Source organism: Staurois parvus, unplaced genomic scaffold, assembly GCF_062004578.1.
Source record: "Staurois parvus isolate SC_StPar_1 unplaced genomic scaffold, SC_StPar_1.0 ptg000109l, whole genome shotgun sequence".
In the NCBI taxonomy this organism is placed as follows: Eukaryota; Metazoa; Chordata; class Amphibia; order Anura; family Ranidae; genus Staurois; species Staurois parvus.
Genome location: NW_028317905.1, coordinates 42172 through 68396, shown reverse-complemented (window position 1 = coordinate 68396; position 26225 = coordinate 42172). Strand labels below are relative to the sequence as shown.

General features: G+C 48.9%; 1 protein-coding gene across 1 annotated transcript in view; it reads left to right on the top strand.

Annotated features, from left to right (window-relative positions):
* LOC149467462 (transient receptor potential cation channel subfamily M member 2-like) overlaps window positions 1–25899 on the top strand; it is a 342560-nt gene extending 316661 nt beyond the window's left edge. The window contains exons 30-34 of the mRNA XM_089671623.1: window positions 1701–1787; window positions 10905–11010; window positions 13339–13440; window positions 13526–13636; window positions 24389–25899. Coding sequence (XP_089527749.1) covers window positions 1701–1787; window positions 10905–11010; window positions 13339–13440; window positions 13526–13636; window positions 24389–24514 — 532 coding nt within the window. The 3' untranslated portion in view covers window positions 24515–25899. The remainder of the gene's footprint in view (window positions 1–1700; window positions 1788–10904; window positions 11011–13338; window positions 13441–13525; window positions 13637–24388) is intronic.
* The last annotated feature ends 326 nt before the right edge of the window (window positions 25900–26225 follow it).

Here is a 26225-nt window from a genome sequence, read left to right as displayed (position 1 = left end):
GACCCGCTGGTACCTAGCCCCAGCTAGAATTGCAAAATATACCCCTGATTACCCCTTGGTTTGTTTCAGGGGCTGGGTACATTTTTTCATATTTGGTGGGATTGCTCCATCGTCCGCGCATTTTGGGTGGAGGTTTTTAAAATATTATCTACACTCAGTGCCATAACCCTCTGTCCCGATCCATTAGTCGCGCTTCTTAACCTGCAACCACCTGGCATCGCTAAGGCGAATTTCAAGCTCATTCTACAAGTCACCACCGCAGCCAAGCAGGTTATCGCTAAATCATGGAAATCTCCCTCGTTGAGCATGACTGCAGTTTCGAATAGGGTCACCCAGGCAATGATTCACGCAAGAATAGAAGCCACTATCCTAGATTCCATCCCTAAGTTCAAGAAGATTTGGAATCCCTGGGTAGAGCATTTCCTTCCATCCAATTTTGATGACTCCCTTCTCAATCCGTAATCTATGTCTTTTGTTTTGATGGTATCATTCCTTAACCATACTGCGGTTTTCTCCCTTCTCCCCCTACCGTGCAGCCGTATGCCCCTCCCCATCCTCCCTCCTCATTCCCCCCCCTCCCCATTTTGTTAGGCCTCAACTGCCATTTGAGAGTCCTCTTTATTAGTGATGCCTAACCTTGTATTATTGGGTTTCTTACTGTGCAATCAATGTACACCTTCAATGACCCATATTTTTGCTTATTATTTTGTACTGTTCCGTGTTAAAATAATAAAATTATTTGAACAAGAAAAAGAGAGGACTTCAATGCTGATCAGCAATATTATCGGCTTTGCCATGGACTACCAATATGAAAAGGGTTTTGCCACTGTTCGCCAATGTTATCAGGGCTTTGCCACAAACCACCAACAGGTAGGAGCCTTCACCAATGACCACCAATATAACAAGGGCTACCAAAGTGACAACTAACTTAAAGGGACTTCCCCTTTACAATGATGGTCCATGTGGAAGGCATCAACAAAAAGGGGGCTTCACCACTGAGCATGTAAAGGAGGCTTTGCTGCTGACAAGGGACTATGCCATTAACCACAAACCTAAATGAACCTTCACCATTTACCATCAAAGTAACGTGGGTTTTGCCACCTACTACCATTGTAATGGGGATCTTTATTCTGACACCAGTATAATGGGCCACTTTGAAATGTTTGTGTCTTACGTTAACATTCTGTTATGGGGCCCTATGATTTGTAGATATGCTTGTGATCAGAACTGATATTTCAATATTGATTTTTCTCTATTTATAGATAGCCTTCCTCAGCATGTCACACGGTTCCACTGATGGCTGAGTCTCTTCAGAGGGTTTTTGAAATTCTTTCTGTCCTTATAACAGAGAATTAGTGGCAGATAATTCCTTCATTTGCAGTAGACCAGAGTCGAGGGAGCAGAGGTAGCCGCCATGATGGTTTAGATGCATTATCTTCCTGAAGAATAGTCCTGATATGAGTTTTCCTCTAGCTTCCTCAGAGTATAAATGATGGCTTATATGGCCCAATGATATGAATTAAAAAGTCTTTGTTGCTCAAAAGAAGCCCACAAACTTTCTTAATGCTGGAATTCATATGTAGAGTTCTCTCTGGAGTAGTAACTGGATAAGGATTTTCCTCTGCCCTCATCACTAGAATGATAACAACAGGACCAAGTACAGTCTGTGCTTAAAAAGGAAATCTTGTCACATTATGCAGAAACCCAAAGGGACGAACTGGACTGAGAGGAATCGGGAGTTTGCGTTGGTTTGGGCCAAACCATTCTTTGCATCCTGTACTTACACGGTGAGCAGCAATAATGTTTATTTATTATACCCTTTTCTGTACAGTTGATGACTAGATGTCATCCTTGTTGACAAAGTCCGGAAGTGACGAAACGCGTACAGGGCACGTGACGTATTGACGTTCCCGGAAGTGCCGCAGCGGCCATTTTGGATTCTGGAGCCCCTGTGTGTCGGAGGTCTGGAGAGGAACGGTACACTTCAGGTGTCCCCCTGAGCAGAGAGTGTGAGTGTTGGACAGGAGTGGTAAGGGGGAATGTCCTGGTTATCAGGAGACCTTCTACACCTTCTACACATGGAAAGGGGATCGTTAGGAGCTGGATGCTGATTTGCTGATTTTATTGATCTTATATGTAAGTGGCTACAATAAATTTTATATATTACTGAGATTCATGTACTGATTCCTGGTCTGTTTATGAGGTCCTAAGGAACAAGAGGATACCAATCTAAGGACACTCTGTATACATGTAGTTGATTACAAGCTGAAATTTTCTGACTGAGGGTAATTATTATTTATTTATTTATTATTTATTTATTTTATCGAGTTTATATAGCGCCAAAGGGTTTGCTCAGCGCTGTACAATAGAGGGGGGGACAATACATGAAACAGTACAGTAACAACAAACAGCGCACAAGGGGTAAGAGGGCCCTACTCTTTCGAGCTTACAATTTAGGAGGGAGGGGATAGAGGTACAGGAGGAAATGGCTGTGGGGGATGGAGTGGTAGGAGGAGGGAAGGGCAGCGGCTGTTAGGTGAGGGTGGGGTAGGCTTCCCTGAAGAGGTGGGTTTTCAGGGAGCACCTGAAGGTGAGGAGGGAAGGTGACAGTCTGATGGATTGGGGTAGTGAGTTCCAGAGGATGGGGGAGGACCTGGAGAAGTCTTGCAGTCGTGCGAGGGAGGAGGAGACCAGGGAGCAGGATATAAGGAGGTCCTGTGAAGAGCGAAGGGTACGGGTAGGGCGGTACCTGAGAATCAGGTCGGTGAGGTAGTTAGGGGCAGTGTTGTGAATGGCCTTATAGGTCAGAGTGAGCAGTTTGAATTTAATGCGTTGGGCAATGGGGAGCCAGTGGAGGGAGGGGCAGAGGGGGGTGGCAGAGGTGGAGCGGCTGGTGAGGTGGATGAGTCTGGCCGCTAAGTTCAGGATGGTCTGAAGCGGGGAGAGTTTGCACTGGGGTAGGCCGGTGAGGAGGGAGTTGCAGTAGTCAAGGCGTGAGATAATCAGGGAGTGTACGAGTAGTTTAGTGGTGTCTGGGGTAAGGAAGGAGCATATCTTGGCGATGTTCCGGAGGTGGAGCCTGCATGTGTTTGTAAGTGATTTGACATGAGGTTGAAAGGAAAGGTTTGAGTCCAGAATGACGCCAAGGACCTTGGCTTGCTGGGCGGGATTGATGGTGGTGTTGTTGGTAGTGATGGAAAGGATGGGGGGGGGGGCGCGGGAAGGAGGAAAGACGAGAAGCTCGGTTTTGGAGAGCTTGAGGAAATGGAGCGACATCCAGTCAGAGATGTCGTTTAGGAGGTGAGTGATGCGGGCAGAGAATGTGGGGGTGAGGTTTAGGGGTGGATAGGTAGATTTGAGTATCATCAGTGTAGTGGTGGTAATTGAAGCCGTGGGAGTGTATGAGTTTGCCAAGGGAGGAGGTGTAGATGGAGAAGAGAAGGGGTCCAAGGACAGAGCCCTGGGGGACCCCAACAGAGAGGGGGAGTGAAGGGGAGGTGGCACCGTTGTAGGAAACGCTGAAGGAGCGTTGGGATAGATAGGACGAGAACCAAGAGAGAGCGGTGTCTCTGATGCCAAGGGAGAGTAGTTTATTAAGGAGAAGGGGGTGGTCGACTGTGTCAAAGGCCGCGGAGAGGTCTAGGAGAAGGAGGACAGAGTAGTCACCTTTGGCTTTGGCGGTTAGCAGGTCGTTGGTGATTTTGAGGAGGGCAGTTTCGGTGGAGAGTAGGGGACGGAAGCCGGACTGAAGCGGATCAAGAAGGTTGTTGTCAGTTAGGTGGGCGCTTAGGCGATTGTAGACCAAGCGCTCAAGGAGCTTGGAGGTGAGTGGCAGCAGGGAAATTGGTCTGAGGTTGTTGAGGTCAGTGGGGTCAAGGGAGGGCTTTTTGAGTATGGGGGTGATGTGCGCATGTTTTAGGGGGAAGGGGAAGACGCCAGTAGAGAGGGAGAGATTGAAGATGTGGGCAAGGGAGCGGATGAGGGAAGAGGGGGGTGACCAGAGGAGTTGAGAGGGGATAGGGTCCAGGGGGCAGGTAGTGAGGCGGGCTTCTGAGAAGACTCTGGTGACTTCTTCAGTGGTAGTAGGGCTGCAGGAGTGCAGTGATGGGGGGGTTACGGTAGCTAGGGCCTTGGGTGTGGTGGGGGGCAGTGCCGTTGCGAGGTCAGAGGAGGGGAGAGATGAGGGGGTGATGGAAGGGGGGAGGCTAGATGGGGAGGTAGATTGCAAGTTGACTATGTCCTTGCGGATTGCGTCAATCTTGTTGTGGAGATGAGTGGCAATCTCGTGGGCGGTAAGTGAGGTACTGAGTGGAGGAGGGGGGGGAGAGAGCAGGGAGTTGAAGGTGGAGAAGAGTCGGCGAGGGCAGGTGGAGAGGGTGTTGATCAGGTTAACGAAGTAGGCCTGCTTGGTGGCATGGAGGGAGGAGGTGTAGGTGAGGAAGGCAGATTTGTAGAGGGAGAATGCATGAGGGGACCTGGTTTTGCGCCATAGTCTCTCCAGCACACGACTGCGACGTTTGAGGCATTTAGTATGGTCGTTCTGCCATGGTTGGAGCGGTCTGGGTTTGATGTTGAGTGTGGTTAGGGGTGCCAGAGAGTCTAGGGTAGCTGATAGTGAGTCGTTGTACACGGTAGTGGCTAGGTCAGGACATGACAGTAAAAAGGATGCTGTCGTGTAAGCGGTCGGCAGCCGAGTGGAGGGGGGCCGGGTGCAGGTTGTGGAGGTTGCGGCTGGTGGTGGTTTGGCGCACTGGGGGGGGGGAGTTAGGGGAAGGGGAGGTGGAGAACGTGAGGAGGTGGTGGTCGGAGAGAGGGAAGGGGGTGTTAGTGAAGTGGTTAAGGGTACAGAGGTGGGAGAAGACGAGGTCCAGGGTGTTCCCATTGATGTGGGTGGAGGATTGAGTGTATTGTGTGAGCGCGAAGGAGGAGGTTAGGTGGAGGAGTTGGGAGGTAGCTGGGGTGTTGTCGTTGATGGGGATGTTGAAGTCCCCGAGGATGATGGTCGGTAGCTCAGAGGAGAGGAAGAAGGGAAGCCAGGCGGCGAAGTCATCCAGGAAGCGGGCTATGGATCCGGGGGGCCTGTAGATCACTGCGATCTTTAGGGGGGTGGGTGAGAAGAGCCAGATGCAGTGAGCCTCGAAGGAGGAGAAGGTTAGGGAGGGGGGGTTAGGGAGGACCTAGAAGGTGCTCAGCGGTGATAGGAGCAGGCCGACACCACCACCTTTGTGACCGCTCAGTCTTGGTGAATGGGACCAGATGAGACCTCCATGGGAGAGTGCCGCAGGGGAGGTGGAGTCAGTGGCCTGTACCCAGGTTTCGGTGATGGCTAGGAGGTTGAGGGAGCGGGAGATAAAGAGGTCATGGATGGCAGTTAGTTTGTTGCAGACCGAACGGGCGTTCAGAAGTGCAACCGAGAGAGGGGGGATGGATGCGGGGAGGAGGTGCACAGGTATGAGGTTGAGGGGGTTGCGGCGGCTGGCAGGAGCAGGGGGGTCCCTGGAGGGGGGGTTCCTGGAGGGGGGGTGAGGTGGTGAGGGGCCAGGGTTCGGGGAGATATCTCCAGCGGATAGGAGAAGGAGAAGGGTGAGGAGGGTGACATGGGAATGGGAGGTGCAGGAGCGTGTGGGTCTGGTAGTGGTGGCACGTGGGTCGACGGGGGACTGGAGTACCAGGAGGAGGTGGTGAGTGCCGTAGTGGGGAGAGGGCAGAAGTGAAGGGGCAATGTAGAGCTGTTTTGGGGGGGTGGGCGGGTAGAGGGAGGGGATTTTTGGGATGGAGGAGAGGAAAACGAGGAGGAGAAGTGCAGGTGGCATGCTGGGGTGAGTGCAGTGCTGTTCGGGTCAGGGGAGGTGAAGGGATACGGGTCAGGGCAAGGTGATGTGGAGAGTCTGTATCACCGTGGAGGAGTCCACTAGAGTCCTTCTGTAGGGGGAGAGTGGGAGTAAAGGGCAGCAGCTGGCTGGCTGCAATCTGTGGGTGCAGTATGCTGGCGTCCGAGGGGTCTTCAGTGGGTCCGGTGGATCGGCGAGTGGAGGGGTCGTAGGGTGCGATGTCTGGGGGTGTTGGTAGGCACGGCGTCTGGTGATGCTGGTGGCTCGGTGACTGGAGATGTTGAGGCCGGGTGTCAGGTGGTGAGGGCTCGGTGTCGGGAGGCGCAGAAGGCGCTGAAGGGCGCAGCGTCCGGAGGTGTTGAAGGGTTGTCGTCAGGAGGTGGTGTGGATCGACGTCTGGAGGTAGAGTGAGTTAGGACCAGGGTGCTGAGGGCCGCGTGGCAGGCTTGACTCTGTCAGATAGGGCTCAGGGCTGTGTGGTGGTAGGTGCCCGGCTGCGTGGACCCCGGAGGGGAGCAGGGAGGCGTGGTGCGGCGACGTCTCGATTCGCTGGGTGGTCCGGGTGTCGGGTGTCCAGAGGTGGTAGCTGGGTGCCCGGTAGCTGGGTGTCCAGGGGTGGTAGCTGGGTGCCCGGTAGCTGGGTGGTAGCTGGGTGCCCGGTAGCTGGGTGTCCAGGGGTGGTAGCTGGGTGCCCGGTAGCTGGGTGCAGGGTGTCCAGGGGTGGGCCCAGGAGCGATGTATGGGCTGGGCAGCGGAGCAGCGATCAGTGGGCCTGAGCTGGTTCCTGGTAGTCAGGGATGGACGCAGGGCTAGTGAGGAGGGCCCTGCGGAGGCTGGCAGGTCGGTGGGGATCGGTGGTGGCAGCTTACCCGTTCTGGTGGTGCTGCCGTGCAGGTATCCTGGGGTGGTCCTGGGCTGCTGTCAGCTTGGTGGTCCTTGCTAGGCTGATCTTTGGTGGGGTGGTTGTTGTCGCCTTGCGTCAGGCTGCTGTGGCCCTGGAGACGGTGGAGAGGGTCAGGGGCCGCCTGGGGAGGACCACCCCGCTGTGTGTCAGAGGGCGAGAGCCGAGGGACGGAGCGGCGGAGCCGCGATTCGGCGGCGGTCGCAAGTCGGCCCGCAAATTAATCGAGGCCACGGCTTCGCCGGTTGTAGTAGGCCGCGATTTCAGAGGGGGCCAAAACTGCTCGGGACCCCTCCCGGATGCTTCACTAGGGGCCGCAGGTGTGTCAGGGCCCTCGTAGTGTCCGTTGCCGCCCGGATGGCAGCGGATTAGGCAGTGGGGCGACAGAGCTCTCTGATGGCATGTTGCTCCGTTGCCATCTTGTCACGGATTTTTGCACTTGGTATAAGGTGTGCAGTGACATTTACTTAGTAATATACTTTTCACATGAGTGCTGCGACACTAGAGTGTTCTTTGTGCATGATACATGTGTGGCACTTTGGGGTATATTATTTAAAAGGTAATATACTATGTCTAGATTTTGTTTTGTTTTTTTAAGGGAATTGAAGAGCACCTGTGATTGATTTGCATCTTCTTCAGTGGAGTAGGAAGCGTCTTCCTATCAAGATTTGATCTTAGTTTGGACTCATTATTTGGACACTTTGGGGTTTATTTACTAAAGCTGGAGAGTCCAAAATCAGACTCCCTTCTGCCTAGAAACAAATCAGCTTCTAACCTCAGCTTGTTCAATGAAGCTTTGGCAATGAAACCTGGAAGCTGATTGGTTTCTATGCAGAAGGGAGTCTGATTTTGGACTCTCCAGCTTTAGTAAATAAACCCCTTTGTGTTTTGGGACTTTATTTTATTTTATTTGATTGATGTATTTATATTTTTAGATTATTTTATTTTTGCATAGTTTTTTGGGAAATTACTTTGGGACTTGATTTTGCACTGTAATTGTGAATTTTGGGTTTAAGTCTATTAATTTGTTAATTATTGGTACTTCAGGGGAAGGATATTGATATGACTTTAAGGGATTTTTGAGGATTTTTTATATTTATGTGTGCTGATTTAAATTTATATTGGAGTAGGTACGCTACGTGTTTACTATTGCATGTGATGAAGTTGTCAATGGTATATGTTCTACCTGTTGATGTGGAACTGAAAGTCTCTGTTCTCCTTTTTCTAGTTTTATTAGAGACAAATCACACATTTATTACAGGGAAAGACACACAGTGGATCACTTGCTTTGAAGCTTCACTTCCTATGAATTTGCTATATAGACTTTGTCACTTTAGCACCAACAGTCACTATTGTGGATGTGCGTTTGCACTAATGTCACTTCATTTATTTATTTATGCATTTCTCCTGAAATTGGGAATATATGTGCATTACTGTTATATATTTTTTTGACATACCTTGTATGACAGAGCAATTTCCCAGGTTATAAGCTTTTGCACTTTATATTATCATACATTATTTATGGAGGTTTTAGCGCTGCACCTTTGTTATTATTGTAGCACTGCCCCTTGGAATATAATATGGGTCCTGCGCTCAGTAGATTCAACCCTAAACAAACCCAATCCCTCTGGCACAACTGGTAATGAATAGCAAATACCCCGCCAAGAAATTTGCTGACACAGGGTTAAATGAAACAAGAACAATTTTATGGAGAATGAAATGCAGTGTAGAGGGGTGGGGTTCCCCTTTCAACTTCAAAACTTACTTTTCTTCTTTTATGCAATGCAGTAAATTTGGTCTGCCACTAGAGGGCTTCACAGCCAAGAGTCTCCGGATGGCAGAGTCGCACTTTAAGCAGAATACAACTGATATCAAACAAATAAACTTACTTATACTCTATCAATGAAATGTATTACCCACACCGGTGTATGATTCTGCTTCTGAGGGGCGTTAGCCAAAAATCACCTCAGAGTCAGAACAGAATGCAATAAAGAGGTACCTCTAATAAAGCTACTAAGCCAGATTCCCCCACTTCAGTCCTTGTAACGGTGGAGCTCTAGTTGGTGCACGTTTAGTCCTTACAATGAAGTAAATAACAGCTGAAGGCTTCTTTGGAGTTTCAGCTGGTGTGGGTTACATCCAATTTCACTAGGTTTCTGGGCTGAGAGGGTCCAACCTCAGTGTCTAAACGCAACACAAAGCACCCCAAGACCAGGGGCAGTCGCAGGATGCAATCTCCCAGTATGTGTCAGTCCCCGGGGCAGACAGTCTCAATTACACTGGTGGTGAGGGGCAAAGCAGGCAGAGGGATCTGTGGCTTGCACAGGGCCCCGGATGGGTGAGATCCCAGCAGTGGGGTGCGGATGTCCCAGTCTATATGCAAAGTGTAAATGGTGTGTCTTACTCTCTCCAGGGGGACAGCTCACCAGACTCTGAACACACAGCAGGGTCCCTCTATCCGCGCTGGGTGCTGTAGTGCCTCCTCCTCTGCTTGGACGGGCTCCACATGTCCCTGTCTTTTCTCCAGCCTCGTGTGTCTCCGTTCTCCCCTTCACTTCCTGCTTCCTCCCCTTCCCAGCGTTCTTTGCTGTGTAGTGGATGAGTCATGAACTTGGCAGAATGCCCAGGTTTTACAAATAGGGGAGAGAGAGGAAGGACTGACTGCTGAACGTGTGATTCCTTCTGAATCCTCTTGTACAAGGAGCCTGCTACATTATTATCAGTACAAGGGGCACAGCAGGTTAGCACAGGTAGCAGAGCAGGAAAGCACAGAAGGCAAAGTAGACAGTATTGAGGACAAAGCAGAACAGCACTGAGGGCTGAGTAGCACAGCACAAAAGGAAGAGTAGATAGTAAAGAGGACACAGCAGAAGAGCATAAAAGACAGAGGAGACAGTACAGAGGACACAGTAGGGCAACACAGAGGACACAGCAGGACAGTACAGAGGACACAGCAGGGCAACACAGAGGACACAGCAGGGCAACACAGAGGACACAGCAGGGCAACACAGAGGACACAGCAGGACAGTACAGAGGACATAGCAGGGCAACACAGAGGACAAAACAGGGCAACACAGAGGACACTACAGGACAGCACAGAAGACAGAGTAGACAGTACAGAGGACACAGCAGGACAGCACAGAGGGCTGGGTAGACAGTACAGAGGACACAGCAGGATAGCACAGCAGGACAGTACAAAGGACACAGCAGGACAGAGGACACAACAGGGCAACACAGAGAACACTACAGGACAGCAGAGAAGACAGAGTAGACTGTACAGAGGACACAGCAGGACAGCCAGAGGGCTGGGTAGACAGTACAGAGGACACAGCAGGATAGCAAGGCAGGACAGTACAAAGGACACAGCAGGACAGAGGACACAGCAGGATAGCACAAAGGACATAACAGGACAGCACAGAAGACAGAGTAGACAGTACAGAGGACACAGCAGGATGGCAAGACAGGACAGTACAAAGGACACAGCAGGACAGAGGACACAGCAGGACAGGACAGAGGACATAACAGGACAGCACAGAAGACAGAGTAGACAGTACAGAGGACACAGCAGGACAGCACAGAGGGCTGGGTAGACAGTACAGAGGACACAGCAGGATAGCAAGGCAGGACAGTACAAAGGACACAGCAGAACAGGACAGAGGACACAGCAGGATAGCATAGAGGACATAACAGGACAGCACATAGGGCTGGTTAGACAGTACAGAAGACAGAGCAGTGCAGTAGACAGGATAGAGCAGGACAACAAAGAAGGCAGAGTACACAGTACAAATGACAGAGCAGAACAGCCCAGAAGGCAGATTAGACAGTACAGAGGACAGAGCAGGACAGCATAGAGGCGAAAGTTGGACAGCACAGAGAACAGAGTAGGCCTGTGGAGATGATGGATCAGATGGTATAAAGGACACAGCAAGGCAGCAGAAAATTGTCAGGACAGAGCACAAAGTAAGCACAGTACAAAGGACAATATGCACTATCTCTGTACAGAATACATATCTCTGTGCATGCTGTAAGTAAGAGGTCCCAAAACAGACGTCAATTAGTGGCTGCTAGGGTACACTGCATCTTTTTAGAGTATCTTTCATGCTTGTTTTTGGCAATCATTTTGCAATGTGACAGCATTTACTGACTGATTCATCTTTTGACTGCATTGCTAGGTGGAGCCCCGGCTCAGCCAGCGGCCCCAACCAGACAGCATCCAAGAATATTCTGGAAGTTCTGGTAGTGAGGTGGAGAGGAAACGAGCTTTGGTCATTACCGGGGGTAAGGGAAAAAATAACAGTAATGATGGAGGGAAAATGTATACCAATGTGCTGTTTGGTCTTAGGTTGGTGTTTGAGCACTCGCGTTTACACCGAGTATTACATGTCATTCTGGGGAATTATGGCTGAACCTCCTGGATGACTGATGTTGGAGGGCATGTACTCTGGATTATGTACCGTTTTCTGTAATTTTTTCAGCTGTCACGGAAACCACCGTGAATTGGGCTCCTGAAGTGGCCTGGGGGCCAGCCTCCTTCCCACCCACTATGAACCCAGGACTAGGGAGACCCCCTTCTTGGAGTTACAAAGAACCTTTTCCCAAGAGAGTTATATCACTTCTCTGGGTACCTGGCTGGCCATGAATTATACCAGCTACACTTTCAATGCAATTAGGGCTGTAGGGACAGATTCTGTGAGCTGCTAGTGGAACTATTATCCTGCAGCAATGTGTTATGGGCAGGGGGTGAATTCCATCACATGTAGGGTTAAGAAACATGATTTTCTGCTAAAGGTTTCCTGGCATCAACTGTTGTTTGCTGTAAGTAGGTTTTGGTGATAAACTCTTATTTTGTTTAATCACCTCCAGAGTCCAAACTACTAGGTGCCAGGAAGGAATCCATTGTTTTCTTGTGTTTGATTGTTTATTTGTTTATGTTATGTAATTCTCTCCTGGGATTTGTAATGTGTGCCATACCTGTCTAGGGGGAAGGTTTTGTGTATAAATGCTGTGCTGTTTGTTAATAAAGTCAATCCTGTTTTACTCCAACATTGGTTCTGTCTGATGCTTGGGGTAAAATTTCTATATTTGAGTTCCAGAGTGGATGAAGCTGTAATTTGGTGGAGATACCCAGTCAGGGTGTCAGGCAGTCCATCACAGCATCCAAATGCTTCCTGGGTAAAACAAACTGCCACATAAATTCTATGCTGCAGATGAAACAGATGGAATTGTAAAACTTTCTCATTCAATAAATCAGAAGGTCATGTCACTTTGAAAAGCAATAGGGTTGATGAACCTCTTTGAATATGTGGCATACTCAGTGGTGTATTTAGATTTTGTGCTGCCCTAGGCAACAAAAAAATGGAACCCCCCCCCTTCCTGCGAAGATAGCCTGACGTTGACCAACAACACCCCTGTCCCCCCACACCCAAGGGAGCCTTCCACTAACACACATCTCTGCAAGAGAGAGATTCACCTTCACAGCTCTGGACATCCCTGGGAATGAGATTCAGGCTCTGCATTCACCATCAAGCAGCCCACAGCCTCTCTCAGATCCCACCTGGTCTCTATGCCGCATATGTCCCTTCTTCTGTCCCTTTATCAGAAGAATGCCGCCCTAGGCAAATGCCTTGATTGCCTTGTGATAAATACACCCCTGGACATACCCCCACATCATAGGTCATATACAGGGGCGGACTGACACCTCATGGGGCCCCTGGGCAATAGGGGATCAAAGGGCCCCTGTGTCCTCGCCCACACTTAAAACGCACCCAAAAAAGCCTATGAAAGGTACCAGGGGCATCTCCTGGGGCCCCCAGTGCCCAAGTTCCCAAATGGTCAGTCCACCCCTGGTCAAATATCACAAGACTGATCAAACGGTGATAGCTGTCACTCTGTGTGTATGTGTAAGACTGCCACAGCACTTCATTGCCAGCAAAAATACTCTGACCTATGAAAGCAGGATGGTGATGTGGCTTACCATGGTGGCTGCCAGAGGACAAGCATGAGGAGAATACAAACACCCTCGGAATTAAATTTTGAAAAAAATGTTTTAGTTTTAAATATAATCAAATTAATTAGACTGTATAGCCAAAAGTTTGTGAACACCTGACCATCACACCTATATTAGCTTGTGGGAAATTCTCTTCTAAAAACATGGGCAGAAATACCGTGTTGCCCAATTCCCCTGCATTTGCGGCTATAATAGCTTCCATTCTTTGTGGCAAAATTTCCACAAGATTTTGAATTGTGTCTGTGGGAATTTGTGTCCATTCAGCCAAAAGAGGAGGATGAGAAGACCCATTCCATTCTAGTTCGGGTCAGAGCTCTGTTGAGGCCATTTGAGTTCTTCCTTGCCGCTGGTCAAATCATGTATTCATGGAACTCACTTTATGCAAAGGTGCCAAGTCATGATATCACAGTCAGAAAAGGGCCTTCTGCAAACTGTTGTAAGCACACAATTGTCTAAAATGTCTTTGTATGGTGTAAATGGTAGGTCTGCTTAAGTGTATGTACTATGCTGCAGTCCACCTTTCCTGTAAATGCTAACCATTCCACTGCGGAGCATTCAGGGTAATATCTTTTTTCTGCATTCTGGGAATATTTTTTCAGGGCATACTGGATCCTGGACAGCAGATTCCCGTTAGGTTCAAGGAACTGCTAGTGCATACAGACCTGAGTGAATTTCTGGCATTGCTGGGCTCTGGGACAGAGGTTGGTAGTTTGCTGATTACATTTTGGTGCACCAAATCAGGTTAACAGCATTAGGACCCAACAACATATCTATCTTCTCTGATAGGTCTTCCACGGGTACCTGGATGATCCTCGAAATACAGACAATGCCTGGATAGAGACTCTTGCTGTCAACATCCACCTGGACACAAAGGAGAATTTGGACAAACTCTTGCAGGTTCAAGAAAGTTTTGTTTTATTATTTCCACATTTCTTCCGACCAGTGTCTTAACTAGAACCTTCAGGGCCCAGGTGCAATAAACCATGAAGGGCCCCCCTGACCTCTGGCCAGGCCCTACTTTCCAAGCCCAGTGGCAGAACACCAGGGCCCGGTCGCAAGTGCAACTTTGTGACCCTGGAAATGCAGCCACTGGTGTCAATAGTTTTTTTTTATCTTTGTTATTGTATTTATATATTTTTGACACTTTTTTTTTTTTTTTTATATTTTTACAATTTTTTTTAAGAGCCCCGTTGGGGGGCTTTGTTCAGATATCAGGGGCCTACGCAGATCTCTGACGTTCCACCTTTGAGACAGAGAAAGGTTTGAGACAAAAATTAAGGACACAGCACTCAATATCTATCTCTGCAGCCTCAGCCTAGGAATAGCTGTGTACAGAGCTTCCTGTTTATTCACAAACTGAAACATAGTAAACACAGTTTACTATGTTTCAGTTAGGAATGGGCAGGGTCAGTGACTGGCATCGATCACTGACTCTGTCCATTCGAAAAAGGAAGGGAAGAAAATGACACATTTACTGGCCTCTTTCCCGCTCTCCAGCCTGACAGATCCCCCGCAGCATCCAGGGGATGAGGGGGGCCGGGAAAGAGCTCAGGGGGCTGGAAAGCACATGGGGGCAGCAGAAAAAATCTAGATAGGTTAAAAAACGTCAGTTAAGCTGCGTTTGCATACCGCGTTTATGTGCGTTCATGCGCGCTTGCGTTTAGAAGCATTTTTAAAAGATAACCTCAGAAGACCTTCCCAAATGCCCAGAATGCACTGAAAAACAGTAAATAATTAACTATTTCAGACATTTTGAGAGAAATAGAGAGAGCAGAAGCAGAGAGAGCAGTATGTGTTGAGATGACTGGTCTTTTCTGGTTGTATTCACTATGGATCCCATCATGAGCATAATGCATGCCGCATTTTTTCCGTCACACAAAATCTGGAACTGCCTGCGCTGGTGTACCGGGTCCATTTGAATACATGGAAAACGCTTTGCATGCATTTCTGATGATGAAAAAAGGCTCTGGACAGCATCTGGACATGGAAAAATTAAAAAACTATTTTAAACGCAAATGCTTATAAACGCGGTTAAGCGCGTTTACACACTTTTACAAGTGTTTGGCGTTTGAAACGCTGGTAAAATCTACTCCTGAATGCAAGCTTTGTGCGTGCAAAAAAAACCACTGTAAACTCAACTGCCTGTAAATGACGATGTGTACATGGACACATAGGAAAACATTAAGGAGAGTTCAGGGGCTGCTGAAAAAAATGCTGAACACCTCCTAAACGGCAGTTTAGGAGCTGCAGTGTACATGAGCCCTAAGAGTGTACTGTGGTGTCAGAAGAGGTTGGGCTTTCAGACAGGGTTCCAGAGCTAAAGGGAGCACAACAATTATCCAGCAACTTTTAAGAGGGTAGTGCTACATCCGTAACCATGTGCTACCTGGTGCTGGCTGCTGGGAGGGTATTTACGTCCTCCTCTGCTATTACACTTTGTGTCAGTTTTTTGCTCTTGCATTGACTGTCAGCCAGATACATGCCTGCTGTTTAACCTCCCTGGCGGTATGGTCATGTCAGGAATTTTGTGCTGAAAGCGGTACCATTTTTTTGCATGGAAATATGTAGTTTTTATTTGTAGGCTGTAATTTTTAGGAATAACTCACTGAAATCTATCCGAAAAAGAGTCTATTAAACATTCCGGATATGATAAAACTTGAAACACGAAATCATAAATTATAATTTAATAAATAATCATAAAAAATAATAATATAATAATAATAAATTTAATTCAATAATATAATCAAACCAAAAACACTGAAATTTGAAATACAGAGGCAAATTCGCACATCGCTGAGCAAAGTCGCAAAATCGTTTTCAGTGTCTGATGATGAATTTCCCCACAAATCATTATCACTCAATTCTGCAAGTGGTTCTGATTTACTATCGCTGCTCTAAAACCGCTTTTGACGTAAAGGGACGCTTTTTGGCCGCCATGGACTTTTCTAAGTTTTCAGGCAGAAAGAACATTCAAAATGCAGGCAGGGCACAGGACAAAGCAGTAGGGACAAAATGTATGTGAAATGCAGTGAAAAAGCAATGACAGCAAAAATGTCATTTTTTAAAAATTTCAAATTTCCCGCCGGTTCCGTCGCCCGAACGTTCCGACGTCACGGGGACCGGAACATGGAAGCCAGATGCCGGCATCCGCCGGAGGAGATGGACGGGGACGCTGCAGGGGACCCATCGTGGGAGCGAAGGACAAGGTAAGTGCTGCAGGGACCCCCAGAGAACGCTGCATGGTAAGCCCGAGTGTAGCTCGGGGTTACCGTTCTTGGTATAGAAATTCTACCCCGAGCTACACTCGGGAACACCGCTAAGGAGGTTAATTCTGAGTCCAATTCTTTCCTGATCCTGCCTTGTACCTGTACCCTGCTGTGTCTGCTCCTGATCTCGCTCCTGCCCTGTATCCTATGCCTTGCTGCTCTCTGTGTTCCTGATCCCAATCTTGGTTCCCCCTTCCCATCTGTTCCCTGCCTCTCCAGTTTACTCTGGTTACCAGTGCTCCTCGTTTTGTACATATTGTATATAGGTAGTTTGTTAGGCTTTAGTTACTCTGTTAGGTTGCTAGTTAAGCATTTTGTCACTTGCTTTATGGTTCACTTATATCTTGATGTTTGCTGTTTTGTTGGTGTTTGCATGTGTTTTGTTTTGCTATTAATACCTTTACTTTTCTGTATATAGTTTGGTCCTAGATTCCTGAGTGTAGCTACAGATTTGGCCATCTTTGCTGCTGACATAACACTGACACCCACTAATGACCAGATCAACTTGGGAACTGGAAAGTATTTGCTCTGAGTATTTGCTGTCCTTTATGTTGAGATGCTTCTAGGGAAGGCTATCGGTTGTGTGGAATTGACATTAGGGAATAAAGACCTTTGCTGCCTGAATTTGCTGGATTGCATTTTGGTAGCACATATCTTAGTTGATCAGGGCAGATGTTCATTTGGAGTATAGCCTTTGGTTCAGATATGTTCTGAATTAGCTTTGTATGTTAACATCTAATGGCCATGATCAAGGGCGGACCAGGGGTGGACTGACCATTTGGAAACTCGGGCACTGCCCGAGGGCCCGGGGTCAGTAGGGGGCCCCATAAGATGCCCCTGGTACCTTTTTCATAGGCTTTTTTGAGTTTGGGCAAGGACACAGGGGTCCCATGATCCCCTATTGCTCGGGGGCCCCATGAGTTGTCAGTCCGCCCCTGGGGCGGACTGACCATTTGGTAACTCGGGCACTGCCTGAGGGCCCGGGGTCAGTAGGGGACCCCATGAGATGCCCCTGGTACCTTTCATAGGCTTTTTTGGGTGTGGTTTGAGTGCGGGCAAGGACATAGGGGCCCCATGATCCCCTATTGCCCGGGGGCACCATGATTTGTCAGTCCACCGCTGGCCATGATGTTTTCACTCCTTCCTTTAGTGTGCCAGAGGTTGAGTCTTTGGTGTGGTTGTTGGAAGATGACACAACTTACTTCTTTGAATAGTACTCAGCTTGTTCCCAGCAGGTGATGTTAGATTGTATTACTGATGTGCTCTTTCTACTCAGACAAGGGAGATATGAACCAAACTTTATTCAGCCTCTGCTCCAAGTCTGGTCAGAGATCTTATTCCCAGTTTCAGTTTATTCACACCAAATTCAGATCTGCCTCTATACACCAAGAATCCCTTCCTCCTTCCTCAACTATAGCTGCTAGTGAGTGTTCCTTCCCTCCTGTATACCAGTACCCTGCATCATTACCACACTAACCCTGATTTTAAGGATCCCCCTACAGTTCTGTTACCCATGGCAACCATCTTCCTCTGCTTCTGCTAACTTTCCCTCTATGTTCCCTAGTTAGGGTTGCCACCTCATCCCTTTAAAACCGAACACATATTAATTACACAGGTTCTGAGAGTAATTTAACCCCCCTGGCGGTATTTCTGAGTGTAGCTCGGGGTTAACATTCAGTACCAAAAGCGGTAACCCCGAGCTACACTCGGGAATACACTGCAGCATTGCTCTGGGATCCCTCCAGTACTTACCTTGTCCTTCGCTCCCGCGATGTCCCCCCTGCAGTGTCCCGGGCCATCTCCTCCGGCCAATGCCGGAATCCGTCTTCCGAGTTCCATTCCCTGCGTCGTCGGGACAAACGGGGGATGGAACCGGCGGAAAATTCGGAAAAATGTTAAAAGTGACATTCACTAAATACACTAAAATCACATAGTATAACATTCCTGTTTCAAACCATTTCACATACATTTTGTCCCGAGTGCTTTGTCCTGCGCCCTGCCTGCATTTTTACTGTTCTTTCTGCCTGGAAACTGAGAAACGTCCATGGCGTCCAAAAAGCGTCCCTTTAGGTCAAAAGCGGTTTTAGACCGGCTAGAGAACAGCGATAGTAAATCAGAACCACTTGCAGAATTGAGTGATAATTAGAGATGAGCGAATTATTCAAAAATTCGATTCGGCTGATTCGGCGCATTCGCGGAATAAATTCGATTCGAGTCGAATATATTCGTTGCGAATTTAACTTATAAAAAGGGTGTTTCTAGGCTTCAGAGAGCCTTTATATTAGTGCAGAACACTGTACCTTTAATTTAAATGCCCTTGGAGTCTGCTGGGGAAGAGAAATAATACTGTCAGTCAGTATGACATGCAGATGAGTGCCGTCGATCTTAGAATCACCGCACACTTCACTCATTTGGGCAGTCACGGGGCCAAAACCAGAGTGTGGAGCCACAGTGTGGCGGTGGAGGCAGCAGCAATGGGAGGCCATACAGCACCCTATGACAAAATGGAACCCACCAGCAGTGTGAGGAGACCTGAAAGTGGCACATGGCAGAGTGTGGCGATGGAGACAGCAGCAATGAAAGGCCGTACAGGGACCCATGACACACTCTGGACCTGGCAGCAGCATGAGGAGGCGGTACAGGGGCCCATGACAGATTACGGGCCTGGCAGCAGCAATGGGAGGCTGTACAGGGACCCATGACACACTCTGGACCTGGCAGCAGCATGAGTAGGCGGTACAGGGGCCCATGACAGATTACGGGCCTGGCAGCAGCATGAGGAGTCGGTACGGGGGCCCATGGCAGATTACGGGCCTGGCAGCAGCAATGGGAGGCCATACAGCACCCTATGACAAAATGGAACCCACCAGCAGTGTGAGGAGACCTGAAAGTGGCACATGGCAGAGTGTGGCGATGGAGACAGCAGCAATGGGAGGCCGTACAGGGACCCATGACACACTCTGGACCTGGCAGCAGCATGAGGAGGCGGTACAGGGGCCCATGACAGATTACGGGCCTGGCAGCAGCATGAGGAGTCGGTACGGGGGCCCATGGAAGATTACGGGCCTGGCAGCAGCAATGGGAGGCCATACAGCACCCTATGACAAAATGGAACCCACCAGCAGTGTGAGGAGACCTGAAAGTGGCACATGGCAGAGTGTGGCGATGGAGACAGCAGCAATGGGAGGCCGTACAGGGACCCATGACACACTCTGGACAAGCAGCAGCATGAGGAGGCGGTACAGGGGCCCATGACAGATTACGGGCCTGGCAGCAGCATGAGGAGTCGGTACGGGGGCCCATGGCAGATTACGGGCCTGGCAGCAGCAATGGGAGGCCGTACAGGGACCCATGACACACTCTGGACCTGGCAGCAGCATGAGGAGGCGGTACAGGGGCCCATGACAGATTACGGGCCTGGCAGCAGCATGAGGAGTCGGTACGGGGGCCCATGGCAGATTACGGGCCTGGCAGCAGCAATGGGAGGCCCGTAATCTGCCAGCACCCTATGACAAAATGGAACCCACCAGCAGTGTGAAGAGACCTGAAAGTGGCACATGGCAGAGTGTGGCGATGGAGACAGCAGCAATGGGAGGCCGTACAAGGACCCATGACACACTCTGGACCTGGCAGCAGCATGAGGAGGCGGTACAGGGGCCCATGACAGATTACGGGCCTGGCAGCAGCATGAGGAGTCGGTACAGGGGCCCATGGCAGATTGCGGGCCTGGCAGCAGCAATGGGAGGCCCGTAATCTGCCAGCACCCTATGACAAAATGGAACCCACCAGCAGTGTGAGGAGACCTGAAAGTGGCACATGGCAGAGTGTGGCGATGGAGACAGCAGCAATGGGAGGCCGTACAGGGACCCATGACACACTCTGGACCTGGCAGCAGCAAGAGGAGGCGGTACAGGGGCCCATGGCAGAGTGGCGAAGCGTAAGCAGCTTAAATTGAAGGCCATACAGAGGCCTATGTTAAAAATAATAACATGTTTGGGGCATGATTCATGGCGGATTTAGTCAGTTGTGTCAGGAACTGGTGGTTTGTAATCCAGACTAATCCACGCCTGATTTATTTTCACAAACGTGAGTCTCTCCACACTTTGGGTGGACAGTCGTGTCTTCCGCGGAGTTACAATACCTCCTGCCGCACTAAACACGCGCTCCGATGCCACGCTACTGGCCGGGCATGACAGCCTTTCAAGGGCAAATTCAGCTAGTTGGGGCCAAAGGTCAAGTTTCGTTGCCCAGTAGTCAAGGGGATTGTCTACCTCGGTTGGCAGGGTGCTGTCCAAGTAGGCCCAAGCCTGTTGTTTGAGGTCCTGCTCCAGGTCCACCTGATGCTGCTGCTGCTGCGGCTGGTTAGTAGTTTCCTCACTGCGCTGGTGAAGAAAGCTACTCATCATCGACTGCAGACTGAGGCAGCCGCTGCTGGTGGAGCTGCCACTGCTCCTACCACCCCACCCCTCCCCTGCTGCCATGGCAGCGGAACGCGAGCGCACAGGGCCCACAGTGTCTGAGGATGGACGTTGGCGCAGAAAGGCAGAGACCAACTGACTACATAGGTGGTTTTTATAGTACGTTATTTTGGCCTCCCTCTCAGCAGGTGTGAAAAAGGCCACCATTTTTGAACGGTAGCGAGGGTCCAACAAGGTGGACAGCCAAAAGTCATCCCTCTGTCTGATGGTTATTATTCGGCTGTCGCTACGCAAGCAACCGAGCATGCTATGGGCCATTTGTACCAAGGAATGCGAGGGACTCCCTGCCTCCATCTCCACAGCATACTGCCACGGTGCGTCTGGGTCCTCTGTCTCCTCCTCTACCAGATGCTCCTGCTCCTCCACTCCTGTCCGCTGAGTGGAAAAACCACCCATTTCACTCAATAATTCCTGAGCACCAATGTCCTCCTCTACCTCCTCCTCTTCTTCCTGTCCTGCCCCCACAGGGGTCATGTGGCGTTGAGATCTGTGCGCCACGTCTACCGCACCCTGACCAGCCATTGTTAACAGCATTTGTTCCAGGACGTGCAACAGAGGAATGACGTTGTTCATCCCATAGTCCTGCCGACTCACGAATAGCGTGGCCTCCTCAAAGGGCCTGAGCAAGCGGCAGGTGTCACGCATGAGCTGCCAATGGCTGACATCTAAGTTACACAGGGGAGTACCTTTATCCGCTTGTAACATCAGGAAATCGGTGATGGCCTTTCGCTGTTCGTAAAGGCGGTCTAACATATGTAGGGTTGAATTCCACCTTGTTGCAACGTCGCAGATCAGGCGATGATGTGGAATTCCGTTCTGCCGCTGCAGCTCAAGGAGGGTGTGCTTTGCGGAGTAGGAATGGCTGAAATGCATGCAAAGTTTACGTGACATTTTAAGGATGTCTTGCAGTGGGATGGTGGATTTTAGGAACCGCTTGACAACCAGATTGAACACGTGAGCCATGCATGGCGCATGGCACAACCTTCCTTGACGCAGAGCAGACACCATGTTCTTTCCGTTGTCGGTCAACATGGTTCCGATTTTCAGTTTGCGCGGAGACAGCCATCTGTCGATTTCTCTGTTCATTACACTCAGAAGTTCCTTCCCTGTGTGACTACGTTCGCCAAGGCATACCAGGTGCAGCACAGCGTGACACCGTTGCGCCCTGCACATGTGATATGCCGGTCGGGTAATGGGACTTGGCACGGGGGTGGCGGCTGAGGACACGGCGGAAGAAGAGGTGGTAGAGGCGGACATGTTTGCTGGACCAAGGACGTGCAAACGTGGAGGCAAAAGCGGCGTGACCTGTCCAAGTTGCTGGTGCGGCTGTGCCGGCACCACGTTCACCCAGTGGGCCGTAAATGACATGTACTGTCCCTGACCGTAGTTACAGCTCCACACGTCTGCACTGCCGTGCACTTTGGCAGAGACCGACATGCTCAAAGACTGGCCCACCATCTCTTCTACATGTGAATGCAGGGCTGGCACTGCCTTTCTGGCGAAGAAATGCCGGCTTGGCACTCTTCACCGCGGCGCGGCACAAGCCATCATTTCTCGGAAAGGTGCTGAGTCCACCACTTGGAAAGGGAGGGACTGCAGCACCAGCAACTTGGACAGGAGGACGTTCAGCTTTTGCACCGTCGGGTGCGTGCTCGCAAACTGTTGTCTCTTGGAAACGGATTCCAAGAAAGACTGCTGACGGAATCCATGAAGAGGAGTAGCAGGAGAAGGAGCATCTGAACGAGCGGAAGATGCCAACGATGCATAACTCTGTCCCTAATACACACAGGTCTGTCTCTCTTGAATGACCGGAGGCTAATGGAGAATTCTAAGATGGCCGCGATTTATAGCTCCACCATTACACAGTGCTGGCTGGCTGGCTGCTGATTGGCTAATGCGATCACATGTCATGAATGAATGCTTTATGGGTCAGCGCGCTTTGTCTGCGCGCCTTCCCAGAGATCCCCGCTCTGTCGCCACACATGTCGCCGCCATTTTTGGGAAAATTTGATTCGTGCATCCGAAGTTTGCTAATTTTCGGATTCGGCGCGAATCAAATTTTTCCTAATCTTCTAAACGAATTCCACTTCGTCATGTTCGATTCGCTCATCTCTAGTGATAATGATTGGTGGGGAAATTCCTCATCAGACACTGAAAACGATTCTGCGACTTTGCTCAGTGACGTGCGAACTTGGCGCTATATTTCAAATTTCAGTGTTTTTTCTTTGATTATATTATTGAATTAAAGTTATTATTATTATATTATTATTTTTTGTGATTATTTATTATATTATAATTTATGATTTTGTGTTTCAAATTTTATCATACCCGGGATGTTTACTAGACTCTTGTTCGGACAGATTTCAGTGAGTTATTCCTAAAAATTACAGGCCTACAATAAACAAAAACAACATATTTCCATGCAAAAAAATGTACCGCTTTGAGCACAGAAATATGGACATAATCAGACTGCTAGGGAGGTTAATGCAGATAAGGCACCAAGTAAGTAATTACCACCTCAATCAGCTACAGAGCCTGTGTAGTTATTATGTGTTCAGTTTTAATGTCTCCTACTAAATACCTTGTACTGTCTACTTTCCAAAAAAGGGGTCATTTTGGGTTATTTGTGCTGTCCTGACATTTTAGGGCTGTGAGACAGGCCGTTGGTACATCAGGATTGATCCACTTTCAAATATACTACTTTGTAGACTCTATAACGTTCACACAGACTAAATAATATACACTGATTTGGGTTATTTTTTATCAAAGAAATGTAGCAGAATACATTTTGGCCAAAATTTATGAAGACAAATTATTCATTTGCCACACTTTATATCTGAAACTAAGAAAAACTGTTTTCAAAATGTTTCTCTCTTTTTTTTTTTTTTTATGTAAACCAAAAAATAAAAATCCAATGGTGATCAAATACCATGAAAGTAAATTAAGCTCTGTCTGATTCAAAACAATGACAAAAATGTAATTTGTGATTAATAATTGTAATTTGTAATTTGTAATTTCAAAGCATAGCAGCACTGAAATCTGAAAAATGACCTGGGCAGGAAGGGAGAGAAAATGTACAGTCTTTAGGTGATTGACTACTGGCCTGTGGGTTAGGGGGGACTGTACCTTTGACAGGTCCCTGTGTTTCTTCCAGTAGTTGGGGCACTTTCTTAGGACAAAGATCTAGAGGCCTGATCTCTAATCCATGTTGTCGGGTGTGCTTTGTTCCTAAATCTGTTGCTATATTCAGGGGCGTTTTTACCACAAGGCAAACAAGGCACTTGCCTAGGGCAGCATTTTTCTGGAGGGCAGCACATCCCCCCAGAAGAAGGGATGGAAGAAGGGTCACGTGCATCATGGGAACCAGGTGGGATCTGAGAGAGGCTGCGGGCCGCTTGATGGTGTATGTAGAGCCTGACTCTCGTTCCCGGTGATGTCCAGAGCTGTGAAGGTGGGTGTCTTTCTATTGCCAGGCGGGGTTAGTGGAATGTACTCCCAGTCAGTGTCAGGCTCTCTCTGTGGGAGGGGAAGGGGGGGATAATGGTTGTGTCTGTGGGGGCAGATGATTTTTGTGTTGCCTAGGTCAGCAGAAAACCTAAATACACCACTGGCTATATTGCTTGCACACTGCTACTGGTACAGGTTGTTGTTTATTGATACTGCTGTTGTTTTACCCTGCTGGTTGGTGTAACCCCCAAAAATAACTCTTTTCTTAGCCTCAAGGTGAGTTGGAAAGTATGGTATTATTTAGAGAGTCACCAGCACCAGGAACAGAAGGACCCTTCGGGGGTGGTGTCACACTCATTTTTATCTCTATAGGCTGCACATCTCCATCAGGACTCTGGATCAGAGGCATTACACTTCCACCTGTTCAGTCTTTATATTTCAGTCTTTTGTCCTTTCAGAACCTTAAAAAATCAGATAAAAACATAACACTGCGGTGGCAACTCCTGGAGCAAAAGATTCCTCTTTACGCCAACGAGAAGGAGATTCTCCAGAGGACAGCCGAGCACCTCCATGCTCATTATTAATTTATGGTTTAAAGCTGAAGCTTTTATGGTTGTATCTTCCATCCCTGCTTTCTCATTACTCCCCCCGCATGTCATCAACATGGTAATTAGATTTTTAAATAAAAACTGTTTTCATGAAATACCATATTTTGTGTCCAATTACATCATCACTGGGTTTCTGTTCCTCTTTGTGCAAGTCAGGCAGATCATGGCTGGTGGGAGGGGCTGGCAGAGTGACTTCCCCCATTGGAATACACTATTTTGTGGACATTTTCCAACAGGTCCCCACTTAACCTGCTGAATTTCCATCCTTGTATGGCCTGTTATGAGCATCCCCAAACCCAATTATGCAAAGGCACCAGAAATTTACACCAAATTGGTTGACTGCAAGTAGAGTGTATTGCTACGGGTTAAGGGTGAGGAGCTGTGCAAAGATGAATCAACCAGTCGAAAATCTAGTACTCTAAGCTGATTAAGGCTAGGTTCACACGAATGCGGTGCAGTACATCGCATGTTATTTGCACACCAAAAAGGTGCAGGACTCTTTTTTGGGTCCGCACCAGAATGGGATCGCATGGGTATTCACACCTACGCAATCCGATTCTGCACATCGCACCATGTTTTGTGCAGGGGATGACTGACCATTTGGAAACTCGGGCACTGCCCGAGGGCCCGGGGTCAGTAGGGGGCTCCATGAGATGCCCCTTGTCACGATATGGGTCTCTGCCAGTCCCAGGTATTAATTCCTTGTTCCTAATCCCTTCTGGCCATAGGAAGAGCTTCCTCCAATTAGTATTCACTCCTGTGTGCCAAAAACCCCTAGCTGTAATTAACTCGCCCCTAAACCAAAAGGTCCAAAATTCAATTAGTGTATACATCCCTAATTAGTGCCTTACTTTTGTATTAATGTATTTCCCCCACTAATTATCCTGCCCAACCAGTCCTTTCTGTGTACAGCCACAAATTAAATTACTGTAGTTCCATTCTCTTCATTGTCACCTGCTAATGACCCCCCTCCGCCTCTCTTCCTGCTCAGGGGGTTTAAGAGGTCAGTGCTGGTCTCTCTTGTTGTGCCATTCTGCTGGGCAACCACTGAGGGGTCCAGCTGGACTCTAGTGGCCCCCCGGCTCTGCCTGAGCCCCATTGGAGGAAGGGGGATCCCAGAAGCTACGTTAGCCCTGCCTGGAATGCTGTCAGCTCTGCCTGGGACTATCGCATCAGCTTTGCATGAGTGCATGCTTCCCTTGTGCTATCTGACTGCTTATGAACTGCCTCTTGGATTACAAATTGCTGTAGATCCTTTAACTTTGCCCCCCGGGGCTGGATTACAAGTATTTTGGACTCTCTCTCCCTGCACTACTCCCCATTGATTGACTGTTGTCTGTTTTAATAAAGCTTTAAGTGTTTGCCGTCTGCCTTGTGTGTTCTGTCCCGCTTACTCTCCGTTACACTCCTGGTACCTTTTTCATAGGCTTTTTTGAGTTTGGGCAAGGACACAGGGGCCCCATGATCCCCTATTGCCCGGGGGCCCCATGAGTTGTCAGTCTGCCCCTGGTTTTGTGCACCAATTTAGGGGTGTTGTTAACATACACACCTGCATCAGTTCGCGTGAACGGGGTGCGATTCTGATGCGGTACGGAATTCACACAGTAAACGCTGCGAATTCCGCACCACATCAGTGTGAACCCAGCCTAACAGTTAGAAAGCATCAGCCTGTAGTACCTGTTATACC